Source organism: Culicoides brevitarsis, chromosome 1 (assembly GCF_036172545.1).
Source record: "Culicoides brevitarsis isolate CSIRO-B50_1 chromosome 1, AGI_CSIRO_Cbre_v1, whole genome shotgun sequence".
In the NCBI taxonomy this organism is placed as follows: Eukaryota; Metazoa; Arthropoda; class Insecta; order Diptera; family Ceratopogonidae; genus Culicoides; species Culicoides brevitarsis.
In genome coordinates, this window is record NC_087085.1 from 17,534,872 (window position 1) to 17,556,113 (window position 21,242).

Here is a 21,242-nt window from a genome sequence, read left to right on the forward strand (position 1 = left end):
TAGCGAAACAATAACAAATAATATATCTGAAAATGTAGTTTTATGAGGAAAGGAAGTTAAAAAAGTGTTCAGAAAAGATTAAAAACAGCGTATTTTTTTGGCGCCAAAAAATGTGAAAAATTTTATAAGAAAAGGCTTATAAAAGTTATTAAAAATTTTTAAAAAGTAGTGTAGAAAAGTATAATTTGCTTTAGAATTTCTGAAAATGGGCTTATCAATTTTGGAAATTAAAAAATTAATTTATTAATTTTTTTACGTTTTTGATTCTAAATAATAAAAACAATGAGTGAAATAGTAAGAAATATTTTTTTAAAATGAAATTATAGAAGTTTTACATATTGCGGGAAAAAAATATATAAATATCTAAAAAAATTTAAACTATTTTATTTATAATTATTTTTTTTACCAAAAACGTAAAAAAATAATGGATAAATGAACTCAAAACTTTTCAAAGAGATTTTTTTTACCGCGCCATAAAAAATCAAAAAAGCGGAAATGCAAAAAATAATAAAATAAATTTTTAAAACAGTAACTGGGAATAATTTTCTTCGCATCGCAAACATCATTATTATTTCATACACATTTGATGCTTATTTTGCATATCAAATAATTGGATAGTTAACGTCGTCGTTTGGTTTGGAATCTGTTTCCAAGTGAGTTCTTTTTCGGTTTTCATTCTAGAAAAACAATTCCCTTTTATTTAATGTCGCATTGACTTTACACAGGACTTTACACGTCGTCTCATGAATGTTAAACGATAAAGTTTTGCAACCTCATCTTGTTTCTTCGTCTCTACGACGAACTAGGTACCAAAAACTACAAACTACACGAAACGTTATTACATTACCATGCATTATAACTTATGATTTTGGTACGTCTTCGTCCTTTTTTCTTTGTGGAATGAGATGAGACATAACCTCACATTGCATTTATATGATTTCCTAGTCATTTCTCCGTCTTCACGGGACTTGTACGAGCCGAGAGTTGTGCAAGAAGGAACATGACAAAAGAGCTTTTAATACAAGTAATGTACTTCTTGCCAGAGAGACACGATGATGAAGAGAGAAGGAGATATTTTATCATTCCGTATATCGTCTTGTAAAGCTCCGTAGGACAATACATTTGAAAAAGATGAAGATGTTTTGTTCACACATATGTGACATGCCAGATTTTGTGTCGGTCTTGTTATTGTACCAACATCAATTGTGGAAATGAAATGTGTTTGAGGTGAACCAATAAATATTTGTCCAAGGAGTCTTGTGTGACATTACTTGACCCGATGCAACAAGGCAAAAAAAAAGTAAAACTAGAAACGCATGTGTTTGTGCATTCATCACACAAATTAACAAATATTTGCCATTTAATTTAAATTCCATTTTGTAAATTGTCTCGTTTCACTGTTTTCGGTGCAGAAATGCAGGATTGAAACGTAAATACCCGCCACAGTAAAAAGGTGCACAAATATTGACTCTGACAGAAACCTTTAAGGTAACAACTACGGTTAATGTCGCTGCATTGATGAACTTTTGCCAGCGAAGAGAAGAGTATTTAGAGCGACAAGTGGTTGGTTTAGTGTCAATTTTACTTTGATCTCGGCAAACAAGATTTAATTGTGATTTTTTAAGCCAATATGCTGCTATCCAACGACGTTTCAATTTGCAGTGAGTATCCCATTCTGTAATAAAAAATTAAAATTTAAACAAATCATGCCTTACGGATTGAAAATAGGTGATATTGTTTTATTTTAATCCCGTATTTTGAAAAAGTGGTTATTCTAATCCCTTAAAATAGTCAATCTTACTTCCTTTAGAGTTGATATTCAATAGCCCAATAAAATTAATCTGTTAAGAGCTTATTTTAATCCCTTCTAAAACTAATAAAGATAGATCAAAGAATTAAAATAACCTCTAAAGGAGTTAAAATAACATATTATTGGGCTATTTTAAATCAACTCTAAAAGACGTAAGATTGATCTTTAAAGGGATTAAATTAACCTCTTTTCCAAAATAAGGGATTTAAGTAACCCATTGAGGAGTTAATATCAACCTTTTTAAATCCGTAAAGTGAAAAAAAATTAATTCATACTTTTCGAATTCCTCTTTGATTTCAAGAGCTTTATCAGGATGACAAACAATCGCAGTTCGTGCTTCTGTTCCAAATAAGGACTTAACATAAATATTTCCAACTCTTGATAAATCTTCAACTGTTACAGAAGCCACTTTTGAGATCAATTCCTTGTTATATCCAACTGGTATCCCTTTAAATGTCGATAAAACCGCATGCTTGATTACTCCAACGATATTTTCTTCTCGTTGTACAATTTCACTAATTAATGAAGTGCGAGCAGATTCAAGGAGATTCAAGTCCCAAGCAGTAATACCGGATAAGTGTTCTTCAATCAATGTTTTAGCTGTCTCATAAGCTTTCGATAAATTTGTCGCCATGTATAAATTAAAGGATAAAAGTCCATTTTCTATTAGAACTAAGATGTCATAACAATAAGAAAAACCTTTGCCACGAATTTCACGATAAAAAGGACCTTCAACTTGTTTGAAATATTGCGCAAATAACATAAGAGCTGGTAGATCTTCAACATTGTCAAAAGGGATTGTGGAGTAAAGAAAAGATGACTCAACGGAACCTAATGGAACAATCACTCCATGAAGGTTTTCATCTAAATTTCCATCGGGAATTATAAAGTTGTTATCATGAACGGATTTGAGTATTTTTTTTGGATCAGCTTCTTCGAAAAAGTTTTTAAAAGGTGTCACGAAGTCAATTTCCATCGTTTTCCAGTTAGTAGCAATGTGTAAACTAATGTTTTTGGGTTTCATAAGCAATTTTCGTAAAGTTTCAAAATCTTCTAGAATTCTTTCAACTTCATTTTCATCATCGAGACGCATCAGTAAGTCACTTAAAAACTTTTTCTGTTTCAATAAGGACATCAAGACGATATTTGAAGTTTCTTTGAACATGATTGCTGCGATCATTGCAATTACAATACAATAACCATCTCTTTTGTAATCCGAAATTGTATTCAAGAGTCGATTCACCATCACTCGAATACGATCCTTGTCAAATATCGTATGGTTTAAAATTTCATCAAGCCATTTAACGGCCGAATCATACTTTTGTGGCTCTACCGTTAAGGAAATGAACAAATGGTTTGAAAAGTCTCCACAATAAAAACTTCCACAATCATAAAATCCGATCTCATAACTTTGTGAAATCGTGTCAGCCTCTAATTGGTTGACAACTTCGTCATAAGGAACAATTTCTGTTCCCCGTTGGATTGGTGACTGTCCTAGCAAACACAGAAAAAGTCTCAAATAAGATCGTTGTGCTTCAGGAATGTCTTCAGTGTTGATTGTCATAATGATATAAACGAAATTCGAGTGAATATCGATCGCTTCAGTATAGATTGGAAAGTCATCCAGAAGAGGCAATTCAGGTGCACGGAAAATTTCAACCGGATGACTTGAGATATCATCAAAGCTTGGGATAGGAATGTCAGTTATCATCGCTTCAGGAGGCGGAATATCGTTCAAATGTTTGGCTTCATTTAGGATTTCCGCCATTTTTTGAAGACCATCAGGACCTAGTTCCAGCTTTCGTTGTTCAATGCGTTCCTGTTCTTCAGTTGCAAGTCGATTTTTTTCTGCGACACTTGGATATGCTTTCACAACGACATGATTTGCTTCCAAAATGTATTTCTTCAGTAAATCAATCCAAAATGTCTCATCTTTGTTCAGCAATTCACGATAAGCTTTGTTCGAGCTGAACCAATCTTCAAAATCAGAATCTTCGCCATAAACTGAGTGACTTATTATCTCCCCAGCTACCATCATGTGTGGACAAGATTCCATTTCACTTAAATTTTCAACGATTTTCTTTTCAATGACTTCTTTTAAACGTTTCATGTCAACTGGTTCTTCGCCATTTCCGATTTTCATCAAAACTTCCAAGAATTTTTCATGAATTTCTTCAATTTTCTCAATTGGTACGCTATAGAACTCGCAACGAAGGAGAGCCTCACGATTTCCAATAGCGCTAAAGCAAACTCCGCTGGCGAAAGGTTCTTTGATTTCAACCATGTCTCGTTCCAAGGGACTTGTAGTTGTATCAGAGAGATATCTGAGTAAAATTTTACAAGCATAGTGCAAGAATAGTTCAGAAGGAAGTTTTGGACCACGAAAACCGATCATGACACTTCCGTGAGTTTCTTCATCATCAGGGTAAGTAATTGAAATGACTTTTGTTTCAGATATCGGTTCCAGAGGAATTTTCCAAGGATTTTCAAAAGTTGGTCTTTTTCCTTTTGATAAAATTTTCTCTTCAATAGGAAGAAGAGCTTCAAAAACCGAATTTGGATCAACTTGTCCCGTTATAATAATCGTCAAATTATCAGGTGAGTAAAATTTTCGATGATATTCCTTAATTTTCTCATTTGTCGTGCTTTCTCTCAAGTTTTTCATTAAGCCACCAACATGAAAAGCATATCCCGTGTCTGGATAGACATTTTTCATTAATTCCATTTGCGTGCGATTACTTGCCGTGTTTTCCACGCCTTGCATTTCACAGTAAACCACGCCACCATCCGTCGCTTCTCCCGTCACGTGATGCACTTCCGTGATAAAAGCCTCGTCCGTTAGTAGTGGATACAAAATGTGATCCAAATAAATCGGCAACGTTCGAAGAAATCCTTCGGCGCCGACACAATCAATTGTGAAACATGTATGATCGTCGTCTGTCCATGCATTTGTTCCGCTAGCCAAACATCGATTAGCGACAAGGTCAAGGACACCTTTGAACGGATAATTTTCCGAACCAAGTGAAATTAGGTGTTCCAACGTGTGTGGCAAGCCATCGTTGTCTTCAGCTTTTGTGGTTAACACGAATTTTCCGCAAACAATTGGACCTTCAACGTCACCAAAAACCACTGTGAGACCTGTTTTTGGGTTTTTGTACTTTTTAACGGAAATACAATCATTTAATTTTGTTTCAGCTATCAAGTCATAGGAAAAGTCGACCATTCTCGATGAGGACACGAACGTAACTGATTGAATTTCAGTCGCATAACATGAGTTAATGACAATGTGTGAAGGTCGTTTTTTATTGTTTGGGCTTAATGATGTCGTGGCAACTAATTTTCACATGTTTGATGAAAAATTCTGCGATTGAGTTTTGACAAGGATCAACTTCCAAGTAATATAATGTCGAAGTTTGAAAGTTCCCAGAAATTCTTCATACTATTTCTCTCCCCATTTTTTTTTTTGTTATTTTCCACTCAAACTTTTTTAATGAACAAAAATCCAAAACAATTCCGAACAAGATCCAATTGTTGGAAACAATTGAGTGGAAAATTGATTTGCCTGCGGCTACACATCAGTAACCGCATCTCTATCATCATCATCGTCATCGCATCATACACAAAAGCAGTAAAATGAGACGTTTTCTTCACAACTTGAGTTTGTATAAAATTTCAAAGAAAAAAGATAAAAAATATTTTGTTATTATTTTCTTCTTCACTCGGCTCGAATATTGCAACATTACACATAGCGCAGTATAATTGTGTGTATGGATGATGAATGTAACAGATGCGCTCTTCAGTTGTTAAATAAATATTCTTTACTTATTCATTTGCTGGTAGTTGAAAATTTCCTGAGTGAGATGAGACGTACACACAATGATAAAATAATAAAAGAACAAGGAAAAAGTTTATTATGTGCAGATTTTTTTGTTTTGTTTTTCCTTCTCATAATTCTTTTTTTTTCTTTCTTCGTCAATGATGAAACAATGTTTCCTCGCCCTGCATTTCTGTTAATTAAAAAATTATTAAAAATTCCATTAAATTTCTTGCCGTGAGCGATAACATTTTTGTCTGGTCTCTTCGTCGGTCATGCACTTTTTTGTTGTTGTTGTTTCACTTCCGCTTGATATATTTTTTTTTTCTAAGGAAAAACATAAATTATTATTACAAGGAATCGTTTTAACGATAATAATATAAGAAAAGTTATTTTAGCGATATTTATTGAGTTTTCCTTCCGAAAACGTTTAAAATCGCAATTTAGCTAATTACAAATGCAAATCATGCAAGAGAGGAGTAATAAAATCCCGTTGGTAGATAATAATCATGAAAATAATAATCATAACATAAAATCATAATAAAAGTTGAAAAGTAATAATAAAACTCAAACTTGCACATTAAATATGACGTTCACGTTATTTCGATCTGAGTACGGGGTACGGGAACACATTTCCTCGCATACGACGGATAATAAAACGATATTTAATCGTATTAGTTTTTCAATCTTGCAAACTCAAATTAAATGAAACGAAATGAGAGAATATTATTTTTATTGTTTTTATGAATTTGTTGATGATCTTTGCAAGGTACTGCGATGTTATTCTCGCGAGATGTTTTTCGAGATAACTTTTGGAGGCAGTGATATGAAAATTTTTGTCGTTAAAAATTTAACGAAATTTATGACTTGTGATTTATTGTTATTCAAATTTTGTATTGCTTTTTAGATTTTAATTGAATTTTATAAAAATATGAGGCACCCGTAAACTTCGTTCTACATACAGATTAAAAATTTACCCCAAAATTATGCAATCTATGCAATTTTTAAAAATTACTTAAATAGAATGTGATAAGGTATGCAATGAATCTTACACTCAATATTTGGGAGATTTTCTTAATTTTCCATAAATTCGTAAATTTTTGAAATTTTTAAGTTTAAATCCTAACAAATTTTATAAATTTTAAATAAATTTTAATTATATATATTTCATAGAAAATCATAAAAATATTTACTTAAAATCCTTCAAAATAAATTTTCAATATTATTTTTCGATTTCAAACAACAACAATTCCAGTTCACTACACAACTAATGCTTTCTAAACTCATTCCCTTACCTATTATGGATCTCTCGTTAAACGATCTAATGAACCAAAAATCAATTATTATTTCAAACCAAAGAGCAGTTTTCACAATGCGATAACAAGCATATTTAATTTTAATTGTTCAATTGGCATTGGGGATATTTTAATTGTCTCTCCTCGTGCATCGATAGAGGACAAAAACAGGGAAAAGCAAAAAAAATGTCAATTATTCCGAGTCACAATCACAAAGAAAGGAATTTAATTAATGTCAGCTTTGTCGTCGTCGCTTTGTCGAGTGTGTGTGTGTGTCTTGATTGAAATTGGTTTCATTGATCTTTTTTGTATTGCGGCATGGTGGTGACTGGTATCATACTTACCTTTTTAAAACAAAACTTTTAGAGAGAAAAAAAAGACAAATTTAATTTTTCTTTGGACGTTTATTATTAGCTTTCTTCTTTTTTGGATAATGATTAGTACTCTTCGTTTATATAATGTCATTCATTATGTATCATATTTTTTTATATTAATATTCAATCATAATTATGTTTTTTTTATAATTATATATGTTATTATATTACTATTTATTTACTTAAAATTAATTTTTTAATTATTAAATATAAATTATTACAATATAATGTTTGATATATATTTACAAATCTTATAATTAATGTTTTATATTATAATTTATAATAAATATTTATTTTATACCTAATTACAAGTTATATATTACTAGCATAAAAGTTTATATTTTTATGTTCAAAAAACGCTTTTATGTTTATAAAGTAACAAAATTTTGTTGTCATTATTTTTAATACATACAGTTTGAAGTTTTTTTTTCTAGAAAATGGAATCTGTTTGTATTTTTCTTTTAAATATGATTTCAAAGTGAAATTTTAGATTATTTTAAAAATATTTATTTATTATTATTTTTATATAAAAATCGAAAGTTTTTAGCTATATTCGTTTAACTATATTTTTATAAAATATGTATAGTATTAAGATTCAGTCTATATTCCAATTTTTCTTTAATTTTTTTCGTCAATAAATAAATTTAATAGAGGAGAAAAAAATCATTTGGCTCAGTAAGCTTTCATCGCCATTTAAAAAAGATAATTAAATAATAAATTAATATTTTTTTAAAATTCAGTTACGTTTAATCCATCATTTCATTTTAAATATATGTATGTATTTTTCATATATTTTATGTATAATTGTAAAATTTAATTTCATTGTTTTATATTGAAATGCTTATTGAAGGGTTTTTGTTGTTATATTAACATTATTATATTAATATTTAATTTCATTACATTACGGATGGATGTATTTGTTGTTGTTGTTAATGTTCTTGTTCTCTGTGTTGCATTAAAATAATGTGTTTTTGGTTTGTTGTAATTTAAACACATTACATTACGAGAATATATATATATTTATCAAAAATTAGGTTATAAAATATTGGGACATGTAACGAGATGTATTTTTTTTTTAATTTTTCCTACACAGAGACAGAGTCAGACAAACACAGTAAAAATGAGAGATGGTTGATGAGATTAATTATCATGCGTGGCCTTTTGATGTAACAGTTTTTTATGGTTTATTTATATATTTTTTGTGTCATTTTTGTAATATAAACATTTTTTATGATGTTTCGTAGCTGACGTGTTTACATAAGTAATGTGCATTATCATGAAAAATATGATTTTTTTTCTGTAAATATTTACAAGTTTTAAAATGAAAATAAAGGCAAACGTACTTTTGATGTATCGGATAATTTTTTACAACTACAGATTATTTATTTACACAGATTTGATGGTGATGAGAAGTATAGTGTTGAACTTAATAAGGTATTACCGAAAAAATTAATTAATGATTTATTTTAAAAATTTTCATGTACAAAAACTATGTCAAAAAAATGTAACTTTTGTGCGAGATTTACACACAAATTGTACATTTTTCGTTTAAAATTCTCTACTGTTTATGGAAATTTTGAGATTTTGTTCATTACACTTTTCCCCAGTTTTGTTTGTGTTTGTTCTGTACAATTTTTCTTTTTGTTTTAAGGAAGAAATATCTTTCTTTTATTTGTTTTCGAAAAAACTTCTAATGCTTTATAAGATACAAACGCTTTCATATTTACATGTCGATAAATCAATTTATCGTCGTCATCATCATGATATTTATCGCAATGCTACAATTTTATTTACGGTTGATTGTTTTTTGTTTTATTTAATAATAATTCATTATACTTTAATTTAAAAAATTCCTTAATTTTTTGATTTTTCGTTAGTATTTATAATAATTTTTGCATTTATAATTCAATTTATGTATTCGGTGTATCGGCAGAGTTTTTTGATATATTTGTTTTTCTATTAATTATTTAGCAAATTGAAATTATTTACAGTGAAAACGAACTTACGGCTAATATTTTTGTTATTGCTTATTAACGATTTGATTACGATTCAGGCTGAAAATAATTAAAATTTTATTAGTTTTGTATTTTTCAGGAATTTTTGTTCGAAATACTCACCTTAAACAAGAAATGCTCTCCTTGCGGTTCTTGTGGCGATGTTCCACTTTGATATCCGGGACTTGGAGACTCGGCATTTTCTGGTACTGGCGTGATATTTGCGTAATTAGCTCTTAATGTGCCTGTTGGGTTGGCTTGTTTGCAAAGCTCAGGTGTTGGTTGCGAGAGACTCAGCAAAGAACGATCAATATTTTGGTATTCTTTGCCTGAGCGAGGCCTTAAAGTACTTGTAGCAGGACGAATTTGTCTAAAACAAAAATAATTTTAAAATTTTATTTAATTTTTAGGAGTTTTAGAACTTACCTCAGTACATCGGGATTATCAGACGAACTGTGACTCGAAAGGGACAAGGTCTCGATGTAGTCTGACATGTCAGAAGTGCCGCTGCTTGTGCTTCGGGAATCAATGTACGGTGGATTTGTCGGGTTTTGTGGTTTCTGCGGGCAAATTGGCACCTCAGCTTCGGCTGACGTACTCTTTTCCGGCACTTTTACACGTTGAAATTGGAAGGACAAGTCACGCAATGGATCAAAAGACTTTGATCTTCGTGGAAGGGATGCATGTACGCAACTTTGACTCTTTGGTGTGACAATTAATTGTTTCAAATGACGTCTGCCTGTCGTCATTGTATTGAGTGGCAACTCAAGCTCATTGAAATCCGTTCCACGTTGCCTTAAAGAACCTGTTGACACACCCGAGTCATTCGAACTCGAGGAATCACGGTTTTGCGCTTTGCACGGAACACTTTCGGAACGTCGGATGTACGCTGATTGCGACGTTGTGTGACTAGTAGTTGTTCCGGTGCTTGTACTTGTTGATCCTGAGATTTCATCGGATTCAGGAGCAACGGGGGCAGTTGGGGTTGCGCAACAACTCGCATCTTGACACAATTCGGTCTCTTGATGAACGCATGGCGAGGAAGCACGACGTGTTTCGATGTGTGTAAGCGATGATTTACGCAACGTTTCGGTACTTGGAGATCCGGATCCATTTAAAGGACTCATGAAATCATCATTTTCAAGATAACGCGATGAATCGGCGGATGACGAACGTTTCCGAGCAGTTAAGCGATTTTCAGGTAGGTTATCACTACTGTCCATGATTTGTTTGCGATTGTAGGGTGATGTACCATTTCGCGCAAGAACCATCATTGCACTGCCAGGCACTCGGTTGTCGTTGTTCATCGCTCGTTTGGTATTTCTATCGACTGCGGGACCCACGAGACTTGGATTACTCGCTGATTTTTCATTGATGATGCGATTCATGCGTTGTTTCAAGATGTCTGACTTTGTGGGTAATGGAGGAGCTGGCGACGAAGGACTTCCGTTTTCAGTTTGTGGGGTTTCAACTTGTGGCGCTTGTCCAGCTGGATGCATGGGAACATATCCCGGACAATTTGCTTTCTTTTTACTGCCTGGTTCCATCATTAAGTAGTTTTCCTGTGGTTTGGGTTGTTCTTGTACCGGAGTATCGGCATCAGGGGTTTTTGTATTACTTCCACTTGCGTGTCCGCATTTCTGACAAATTTTTATCATTTCCTCTTGAAACTCCTCCAGCGTGATACCTGCTCGTTGTAACACTTCTTTGGCATTTTCGTAGTTCTCGAGCGATCGCTCAAAATCAAAATTGGCATAATTCTGCATCACATCTCGCACCTTGCTTTGCGGTATTTCTTTATCACATTCACATTGTTCCAAGCGTTTCTTGATTTTCTTTGCCATATCGACGGTAGCGTAAATTGCTGATTCTCCGCTGGCATCCATAAGAGGCATCTTTCCTTCGCCCGTTAACTTGACTTTGTTCACGGGCACTCCTGTGTTTTCAATTCCATTGCCTCGTTTGCACATCCAACTGTCAGTCCATGACATAATTTTCGTACAAGCGCATGTCGTTCGACCTCCTTGTTTGTCATCGTTGGCGGAGGTGCCTAAACATCCCGCTCCACACACAGCTTTGGCAATTCCGAGTGGCGTATCGTAGTTTCCGTACTTGTCGATGCCATTGCTACTATTGCTATTCAAATCTTTGGCCAGGTACTCTTGTATTTTCTTTGGGGTGTCGTAATTTTCGGCGGTGTTAAAAAGTGTGGGGATTTTCGGGACGTCATAATTCTCATAAGGACCAATGTGTGATGGATTGGGACTCTTACAGTGCTCTGTGCCGGGTTTCGGAGGACGTTCTGGAGGCGGAGGTGACATTATCCTATTGCACAATTGCTGCACCAATGGAGCAGGTTCATACCACGATTCAGAACTTGTATTGAAAGGAGTTTGTCGTGGAGGAGCAACAGAATAATCCGAGTTATTACTACTGCCATGGGAGCAAAGTGACATGCGATCCAGCACAGTTGTACCCGATTTGTTACTTTGCGATGCCAGCGTGTTACTGGACTGATGCATTTGATAGTGTTCCGAAATTGTCGTCCACACAAGTGAATTAGGTCCATTTCCTGCGGGAGTTCCTACTGTAATTGTCGAACTGCGTGACATTGCTCCAAGTTTTGAGATGCAACTCATGCAACGTTCCATATTGTTCAAAGCACTGCGCGAAAATCCGTTGTCCATGTCGTGAATACTATCATGTGCTTCACTCACCGAGACAGTATCACCGCATCCATATTGACTATCCAGATCTCGTGATTCCTGCGAAGGCCAATATGACATGCGAGACGAGTTGCAAACGCAATCGTTGATCGAATCATTTGTGTGAATTGTGCAAATTTCCTCAATTTCTGACGTTCCTCTGCTCATCGAACCTTTCTTCGGACTATCAATACCGGCGAGTTTTTTCGCATAAGGTCGTTTTTTGCTCGACAAATTGCCCTTTGCCGCTAATTTGATTGTGTGCGTGATTTCTTCACCCAAATCCGTGACAAAAACGTAAAGACCTTCGCCTTTGCCGCAACTGGAGCCGCCCTCGAAACAAAATCGATTATCGACAACGCCATAACGTCTGAAATTAAAAGAAAGCAAGATAACAGTTCAGTTCACGCGAGAAGAGAAAAGAATTGAATAATCACGAAGGAACAAAAGAAATAAATTCAAACAAAAGAAAAATAATAGAAATGAGGGGATGGACGTGCTTTCAAACGTACTTTTTTTTTCAATGGAGCGGTCTCTCTTTCAAATTCAATTACATTTAAATCATTAAATTTCAATTGAATTGTGTGTTTGAATTTGTGGTTTGACACGTTATTTGTGTCTGAATGCGATGGGGAACCAATTCATTGACCGAAAATGTAAATTTGTGTTTTTATTTATTTATTTTTTCATGAGTGATTTTATTTACATTTCATTAGTAAAGGCGAGGTTAACTTTTTTTTTTTTTGAATGATTGGCGTTAGAAAAATTGATTTATTTGGAAAATTCGCTTTAAAAAAAATTAAATTGAACAAAAAATGTCAGGTATCATAATTTTTGATTATTTTTTTTTAAATTAAAATTTTATTTAGAATTTTAAAATTAAAAAAAAAAAAATTTAACTATACATATTATAAAAATTAAATTTGCATTTTTGTCAAGAACTCTAAAATTTTAAGGAAAAAATCTTTTTGAATTTTTTTTCATAAAAAATTAATTTGCATAGCAAATAAAGGTATCATCCTCCGGAGACAACATAATTTATCCCCTTTCAATTCTTAATTTATACAAATTTTCCGCCGTATTGTTTTCCAAGATTTGCAGATTTTTTCAATCAATATAATTGAATGAAGAAAAAAACTTTATTTTTATTCATTTTTTCCCGTCTATTGACATTATTTATGCAAATCCGCTAAAAATATTCATGACCAGCTCCCCTCTTGACTTTAAATGCGATTAAAACAAAGAAACTCACCTCAAGTGTGCAATATTCCACAATCCCGCCAGTCTCGGAGGCACACCCGTCGTCAAACAAATCCTTTTATCCTGCACATGCATTTTTGCGGGACCTGTTGCTATTTTGGCCTTTGAGGGAGCTGACTGAAGCAATATCAGATATTGGATGTCGTCGCCCAGGTGATTCGCTATTTTGACCTGAAATAAAATCGAAAAAAATTTAAGTTAATTTTCTGTAAATGAAAATGGAAGAAGGGGGGAAGTGTAATGAAAGTTTATGAGATGAGATCAATTTTATTTTTTTTTTGGTTCGACGTACATTAACGAGATGAGTTTAATCCGGAATGATGGAAAATGTTATCAACGTGATGCGACACGTTTGAATTTCTTTTTGTTCTGGCTCGTGAGCGGGATAAGTCCGGCAGTGTGACAAAAACAATGTTCTCAGTATTTATGGCCTAAATTAGCAATAAAAATATCTGTCCATAAAAGACACATTTTATCCCAAAGAGATTGATTGCCGAGCATTTTTGGTCCACTTTCTTGATTTAAGTCGAGAGAGAAAGATGTCGGACTGAATTAAAGGGGACAAAAATCTTGGACGACATCTTAAGGTGTAAGAGATGTAATGAATGACGCTCGTTAAGGATAAATGTCGGGTAAATATGAAAATTTATAACACACGACTTACCTGCCACTGTATGAGACGCTCCCTCGTATCGAACGCCAGCACCACTATGACATCTTGACATATGATGGCGATTGTGTTTGATTCTTTGTCTAAGGTGAAACCAGTTTCGACACCCAGAAAATGCTCTAAGGAAAGTGAGGCTTTGGTTTGTCCATTCTTATATCTATCTTTGGAGTCTCTGTACAGCTGCAAGTGGAGACAATCTGAAAAAAATAGAGACAAAAATCATTAGTTTCAAAATAAAACAATAAACTTGTCAATTATAAATCATTTTGAGATGCCATTTTGTCACATTTTGTAGTGAATGACCCAAATTCCAAAACGAGAAATGCACAAAATTCATCCTATTTGTCTTCCAAATTGGAGAGTGATTGAATAAAATGCATCAAAAGTGTAATGGATTGTAATGTGTCGTCGTCGAGCCAAGCCTGCTTGTAAGTAATAAATAAAATTTTCATTTTATTTCCTCTTTTTTCATCCGCATTCACATGACGTGACACTTTTCAAATATTCTAGCTCAATAAAATAAATCATTTTTACACAATTTGCCATCGCCCGTTCTCGGTGCAACCAAGTCACGCCATGTCAGAGCATCAGATTTTAATTATTTTAACGACCGAAGCTTTTCCACAAAAATCATTACGAGCCACTCACAAAGTAACTGGAGCATATATTTGGCATGTTTGGCGAAACAAAGGAGCAAATTCCTTGTTTTTCCGATTTTTTTCTCTATTTTTCATCACAGAAAACATCCATGGAACAAGATCACACACGAGAATATCATGTTTCTGGTAAATTGTAATTTATTTATGTCATGTCATTCGTGTCACAGGAAAAATCAACGAGTCCAGTGTGTTAACAAGTTAAAATAAATGTCATTGAGTAAATATAACTTGGATGCACTACTTTGTTCGTTAGGACTTTGTCAGAAGTAGGTGAATCGCAATCATTGCATTTTCATGTCAATTACTGTCGTTTAATCGAAAAAGACGAATTACAGGGCACCCGAACAAAAAAGGGACAAAATTTAATTAGAAAAGTAACCACACGATTTTTGGGTCCTTGTTTCGGTAAAATACACGCGATTTCGTAACAATGACTAATATTTTATGAAAAAGAGGAGCACAAGGCAAATTTTTGTTTATTTTATCCACTATCCAACAACAGAGCGAGGAGAGAGTGAACAAACAACAAAAGGACAAAGAGCACGATCTTGCTGGCGAACGAGCCAAGTGGAAGAACGCAGGAACAGAACAGAAGAATATGAGCTCATAATACTATTATATTACATAAGCAAACAATGCGAAATCCTAACACAATCAAATGTGTAAGCCGGGGTGTTGTTGCACTTTGCGTTGCAAAACCGTAACTTAATCTGAGACAATAAATGGGTGTTTTGTTGGTGTTTCTTGTGCCATGCCAGATTATTTTATATGCAATTGTTGCTTTACTTATGAATTAAAATTTTTCGGATAAATAAATATTTTCGGAGATTATGAATTTAATTTTTGGGGGTTTTTGTGTCGAAATGAATTAGTACGAGGCTTGGAAGGAGGTCAGTGGGAGTGTTTTGAAACGTGTAAACGAGCAAAGGAGATTATTGTGTGGCAAAGTGTTTCAAATTTAAACATAAAATGTGGCACAAATGTGTCTGGGTGTAAATAAAATTAGAATTATTTAATTAATAATTCAAAGAAAATTGTTTATTTAAGATGTTTTGAAGTCATGAAAGTTAAAATTGGCAAAAATTATTTTTTTTTTCAAAAACTAAACTCGTAAAATTTTTTTTTGAACGTTCTGTCCTTTAAAAAAATTTAAAAAAATGTAAAATTAAAAAAAAATAGTTAATTAATTAATAATTAAATAAAAAAATAATTAATAAATAAAATTAATAATTGAGGAAATGTTTTTTTTTTTAATTTAATAAATGTTTTTAAGATTTAATAAAATTTATTCAAAAAGCTTCAAGTTAAAAATTCAGAAAGAAAAAAAAAATTATTTTAATTAAATACTTTGTGAAAAAAAAATTTAAAATTAATTAATAATTTAAAATAATATTTTCATGAAAAAATTACGAAAAAAATACAAAAATTAAATTAATTTTTTATAATAAAAAATTATTTTAATTTTTTACAAAAATCTTAAAATAAATGTTTAAATCTTAATCTTAAATAAATCTTAAAATAAAATATGCTTAGGCAATTTTCGACTGTAATTTATAAAAACTGTTCCATTTGACCATAAAAATATTTTTTATAATCCTTCTGTTCCCATATTTTCCAGGTCTTAACGACTTTTGAAACAGTTTTTCTTCCTTTTTTAGTGCAAATAAATATCAAACAAACGCCTTCTTTCATAAATTATTTAAAAAAATGTCCATAATAATGACGCTTATTTACCGATCGGCATTCAAAAAGGTGTCACACCTAATTCCAAACTTCGCATTATCGGCAAATGTGTCAAAAAAAAGAAGCAAAAGGGGGATATTTCGTGTATTTACAATAACAAACTGTTTTGACTAAAAAGGTACGAAAAACGCAAGTCAACGACATCAATAAATCATTTTCCTTCGCATTCTTTTTTATTATGATCGAAAATTTTCTCCTTTCTCTCTTACAACTTTTTTTTTATGTATAGATTTATTAGCCATGTGTCCCTTTTTTTTGGCCAAGTCGAGCCAAACTTTTTATCAAAGTGACAGGTAGATAAATAAATCGACAACACACTAAATTTAACACGGACCAATATTAACTCTTTTTTTCTTCAATTTACTGGCTATAAAGAGAGCTTCGCTAGCTACCGAGACGGTGCATAGTTTTATGGGTGTTCGGGGAAAGTTTTAATGAAAATGTGCGATATTCCAACTTTTTTAAAGGTTATAATAAAAAAGTTTATATTAAAACAGAGTAATTAGTTGTGTATATAAAAAATTATCGTCTTGTCGTTGGTGCCAACTGTGAAGGCAGGAGAGAAAAAGTTTCACGTGACAGCGATCTGATTCACCGGAGAAACTTTTCGGAGAGAGAGGGAACGTTGAATTGGCACATTGATTGAATTTACGTTCATTCAACTTTTAAATTTTATTTTAATTAAAGTTATTTTTCCTCCGGAAAATGACCCAAATATCACGTGAAGTGCTAATTAAAAGAGATTTTCTCCGTTTTTCCGAGAATTTTAAATATAAAAAAGAGAAGCACCCATACGACACACTCATTAATTGAGTTAATCTTCGAGACACGTTAGATGAAAATAAGGGAGATTATGAAATGGTGTCTTGTCTATTTTAGCTGTCTTGCTATCAATTTCAGAAACGACGACGACAAGACAGGCATTTAATTAATCTTGTGTTCGGCAAAGTTTTGATTTTCTCTCGTTTTTTATTATAAATGGAGGAAAATTCGTTCATCAACTTTGCAGAAAAAAAATTTCAGGTGAAAAGTTTTTATCGCAGTCCGTTACTTAAGATAATTGTTTGAGATTTCATCCCCGAGGATTTTCGCTGGCACTCTTTGTTAATCCCGTCCTGATGGAATTCAAAAGCACGCACATTTCACTCACTTCACTGACGGAACGTCAACAATACTCCCGCTTTTTTCATCAACTTTTTTCCTCCTCGCATTCAGAAAAACGGGAAAAAATGCTGTCACTATCTTAATAAAAATAATGATAAAAATAATAATCTGGAGCCATGTCATGTGTCAGTCAAGATTAAGCAGAATGTTGTACGCGCCCAAATACTCGGAAGATACAAAAAGTGAAGATGTTGCGTTTTGTTCAGATTTAATTGGGACTCCCCTCTTCGTGCTTTTTTCTTCAAACAATCGCTGTCTTGGCCAATTATTTGTGATATTTCATTAAAGGGATTTGGTCAAGAAATGTCTTCTTTAAAAAAAAAACATTTAAGATGGCTCGAAATTGACAGTTTTACAAGGAATTGAAATCATTAAGGCAGAATTTTTCGAAAGTAACTTCTAATCAACATCTTTTGATCCTTTTTTGCAGATTTTCTTTTGCTTCATTTCACAGGAGAAGAATTTTTTTTCAATAAAACCCCAATTACAAAATAAAATCCAGGATTTTATCACCAACCAGCCAATAATAATCAAAAAAACCCCAAAAGAGAGAACGAGAGGTGTAAGATTCGATTATCTTTTGCTTACACCCAATTGAATTCACATCAATGGAAATGTGCATGTTCTCTAATGACGAGTTTCTTGCAATATTTTTTTTATCAGGCGCACCACAAAAGTGGAATACAATTGGAAATGAAGATTAGATGAAAACACGTTCGTACGGATATCGCATCATCGGGGGACAGACAATAGAAGTAAAATTCCTTCGTTTTATTTTTTTCTCTCTTTTTTTTTAGTACGAAAAGATTTCGAAATGAAGAAAAATATTATAAGGCGACGTGTGACTGGAAGAAGAATGATAATAAAGTAGGAAAGATTATTTGTCTCTCTGCCACACAATCGATTCGTCGTCGGTCTCAAGTGTTTTGGTTACGGAGCGAATATTTCTTTCGATTAGTATTATTGTTATATGAAAAAAAAGTAGACAAAAAATACTCTCAGGAATTGATTTTGTATTCTGTATTGATTTCTTCCTCGTCTTAATGCGAGAGAAAAGTGTCAATGACCCCCATTTTTGTTATTTTCGGGGCGTTTATTAGCCAAAAAGCTACCATTAACATAATTTGATCCGGGCGACTGATGCGAAATTGGGACAAAAATATTTTCATCAAAGGTTTGACCAAATTGCAACCCCCAATAAGCAGTTTAGTAGACCATTAAATATTAGATAAATATTAAATTGGGGAGTAAGTTAATTAATTTTTCATCACCTAAAAACGAACCCTTTTGAAAAAAGAGGAAATGTATTTCAAGGGTACCCGAGCCAATTTCCATCCAATCTGGTCCTCTTTCTCTCACATTAAATACAAAAAAAAATCGATTTCAAGCAGAAACGAGGAGGAAATGTTTTGCTAAATAAATTTTTAATTATCCCGGAGGCATTTAAGGAACAAACACAGACGCATTCAATTCTAATTCGTTATTTAGCAAAGGAAACATTTACTTTTCACGTTTGATCTCTGACACAGAAAAAAAAACCAAAGTCCTTTTTTTATCTTTTCGATGAGGAAAAAAAATGAAAAATACATTTGGAAAAGTTTGTCAGTTCATTTTTCTCTTTGGGTGATTGGAGACTAAACATTAGGAAACAGAGACAAATGACACTCATTTTTGTCATTTTTGCTCAAAACCAAAAATATTTACATTCAAATTAATGCGAAAAAGTTTTATTGTTACGTAAAAAAGGTCATAAAGTGATCATGAGTCACCCTCATAAATGACGTGTGTGTGAGTTTTTGTTTCAACTCCCAATGGGATCCTCAAAAAACAACAACTTTACTAGTAATTTGAGAGCACATCTGTTAGAAAAACATGTTTTGATTGTTTTTTCAACCCTTTACTGCAATATTTTACAGTGCAAAGTTGAGTTACGAGTCGAGAGATACAGAGAAAAAGTAAATGAATTGCAAACTTTTTCAATTAAAAATATTATCTCCTTATGAAAGAGTTATGAGGTGCCTTCGTTGTTAACACATTTTTAAATCGTATTTTGATCCCCTCTGAGAAATGTTATTTTTTCGAATTGTACGAAAAAAAAAGGTTTTTTTAAAGCAAGGCACAAAAAATCCTTTGACAACATTTTATCTGCATCGCCCAAGGAAACACCTCGTTTATTTCATGTCATCGTCGGTGCTTTGTTGGTCCGGTCGTTTGCCCGTTTGTTTGTTAAAATAATGATTATTATTATTAAATTATTCGCATCCTCTCGTGTTTTTGTTGTTCATTTATTTGACTAAACAAGCGATGTCTCTTTTATATTTCTTGTCGTTGTTTGTTTAGTAGAATAATGCAAGGCGGTGGACAATAAAGTTCTTTCTCTGTGGGATGAAATAGATTTTTTTAAAAGTCTTGGAGGTTTAAAAGTAAATTCCTTCAAATTTTTAATTTTTTTTAAAAAAATTTGAAATTTTTTATGAAATTTTAAATATTTTTTTTTAAAAAAAAAATTTTGAAAAAAAAATTTTTTTTAAAAATTAAAAAAATTATTTTAAATATTTAATGTTTTAAAATTAAAATTTAATGTTAAAAAATTAATTAATTAAATAATATTTTAATATTTTAAAGAAGTAAAAATAAATAATTTTTAAAACAAATAAATAATAATTTAAAAAATATTTTAATATTAATTAATTTAATAAAATAAAATTTTAATTAAAATAATTTTGTAAATTTATGTTAATAAATATAAATAATTTTACTAATTTATTTAAATTAAATTTAATTAATTAAAAAAATATAAATATTTTATTTTAATGGTTTCTAATTTTTAAAAAGCTAATTTTAAACAAAAATATTAATAAAATATTTTTTTTTTAAATTCACAAATTAATAAAAATTTTAAATAATATATTTGAAGAGCCAATTATTAAGCCTACAGGATCTTAAAAAATATGATTTCGTCCCAGTGAGTTCCTGCATAGGAAAATTAAATAATATTTACTGAAGTTCTAAATTTATTCAGGCAAAATATGGCATAATTTTTGGCTTTCATTAGTATTTTATTATTAAAATAATAATCGTCTAATTCATTTGCAGTCATTTTCGTAAGAGATAAATTTTAAACACTCTCAAGTTTTTATTTTAACTTTTAACGTATAGAAGAATGAAAACTAGAGCACAAAATTTAAATAAAATGCAAATGACACAAAAACGGCTTAATTAATTCATATTTTTCACGCATTTGTTTTAACATTTTTTATTTCTTTCCCTATAACGAAATGCAAACTAGAGACAAGATCTAAAGTTTTCTAACAAAAAAAGGACTACACACAGCCAATTTTTGTATATCATTTCGGGAGAAAAAAAAAGTTTGACGAGAATTATCATAACATAACAACGAATTTAATGAAGATATTTTGTTGCCAACTGCCAAGACAACTGACACAAGTGAGTGCGAAGTGAGATAAAAATGCAAACAACTTGCGAAAATACGATTATCTCTCTAGTTGTCATGCGATTTTTTTTTCTATTCGTCAGTTAGATCAGAAGCGGAACGGACTGAAGATATTATTTGATGTTGAAAATTGGGTCACTGAGATATTTTTTTTTTTTTTTTTTTTGCAAAAAAACGTTGATTAGATTTTTTTGCGGGACTGACTGTCCAATCAAGAGTTAAAGGGTTGAATTTCCATAATTTTTAACAATTCACAATTTTTGCGTTCAATTCGTGCTAAATTGAGTTTAAAAGTGTATA

The 21,242-nt window shown here is 31.9% G+C and overlaps 2 protein-coding genes across 2 annotated transcripts in view; both read right to left on the bottom strand.

Moving 5' to 3' along the window:
- Window positions 1-1,620: 1,620 nt before the first annotated feature.
- Window positions 1,621-5,033, bottom strand: LOC134837374 (uncharacterized protein C05D11.1-like). Its single transcript, XM_063852745.1, has 2 exons — window positions 2,086-5,033; window positions 1,621-1,675 (listed from the first exon to the last, which is right to left on the bottom strand). Exons 1-2 carry the CDS (start codon window positions 5,031-5,033, stop codon window positions 1,621-1,623), a joined length of 3,003 nt encoding a protein of 1,000 aa, XP_063708815.1.
- Window positions 5,034-9,221: 4,188 nt separating this feature from the next.
- Window positions 9,222-21,242, bottom strand: part of LOC134826997 (uncharacterized) — a 110,396-nt gene continuing 98,375 nt past the window's right edge. The window contains exons 3-7 of the mRNA XM_063839519.1: window positions 13,917-14,119; window positions 13,245-13,423; window positions 9,714-12,362; window positions 9,411-9,657; window positions 9,222-9,347 (exon numbers count right to left, since the gene is read on the bottom strand). Of these exons, the coding sequence (XP_063695589.1) occupies window positions 9,336-9,347; window positions 9,411-9,657; window positions 9,714-12,362; window positions 13,245-13,423; window positions 13,917-14,119 (3,290 nt within the window). The 3' untranslated portion in view covers window positions 9,222-9,335. The remainder of the gene's footprint in view (window positions 9,348-9,410; window positions 9,658-9,713; window positions 12,363-13,244; window positions 13,424-13,916; window positions 14,120-21,242) is intronic.

What these genes read in the sequence shown, in the direction of transcription:
- LOC134837374 (XM_063852745.1), bottom strand. Translation starts at nt 5,033, where the DNA reads ATGGTCGACTTTTCCTATGACTTGATAGCTGAAACAAAATTAAATGAT. An exon ending in ATCAAAGAGGAATTCGAAAA is followed by an intron (nt 1,676 to 2,085) that starts GTATGAATTAAT and finishes TTTTTATTACAG; the next exon opens with AATGGGATACTCACTGCAAA.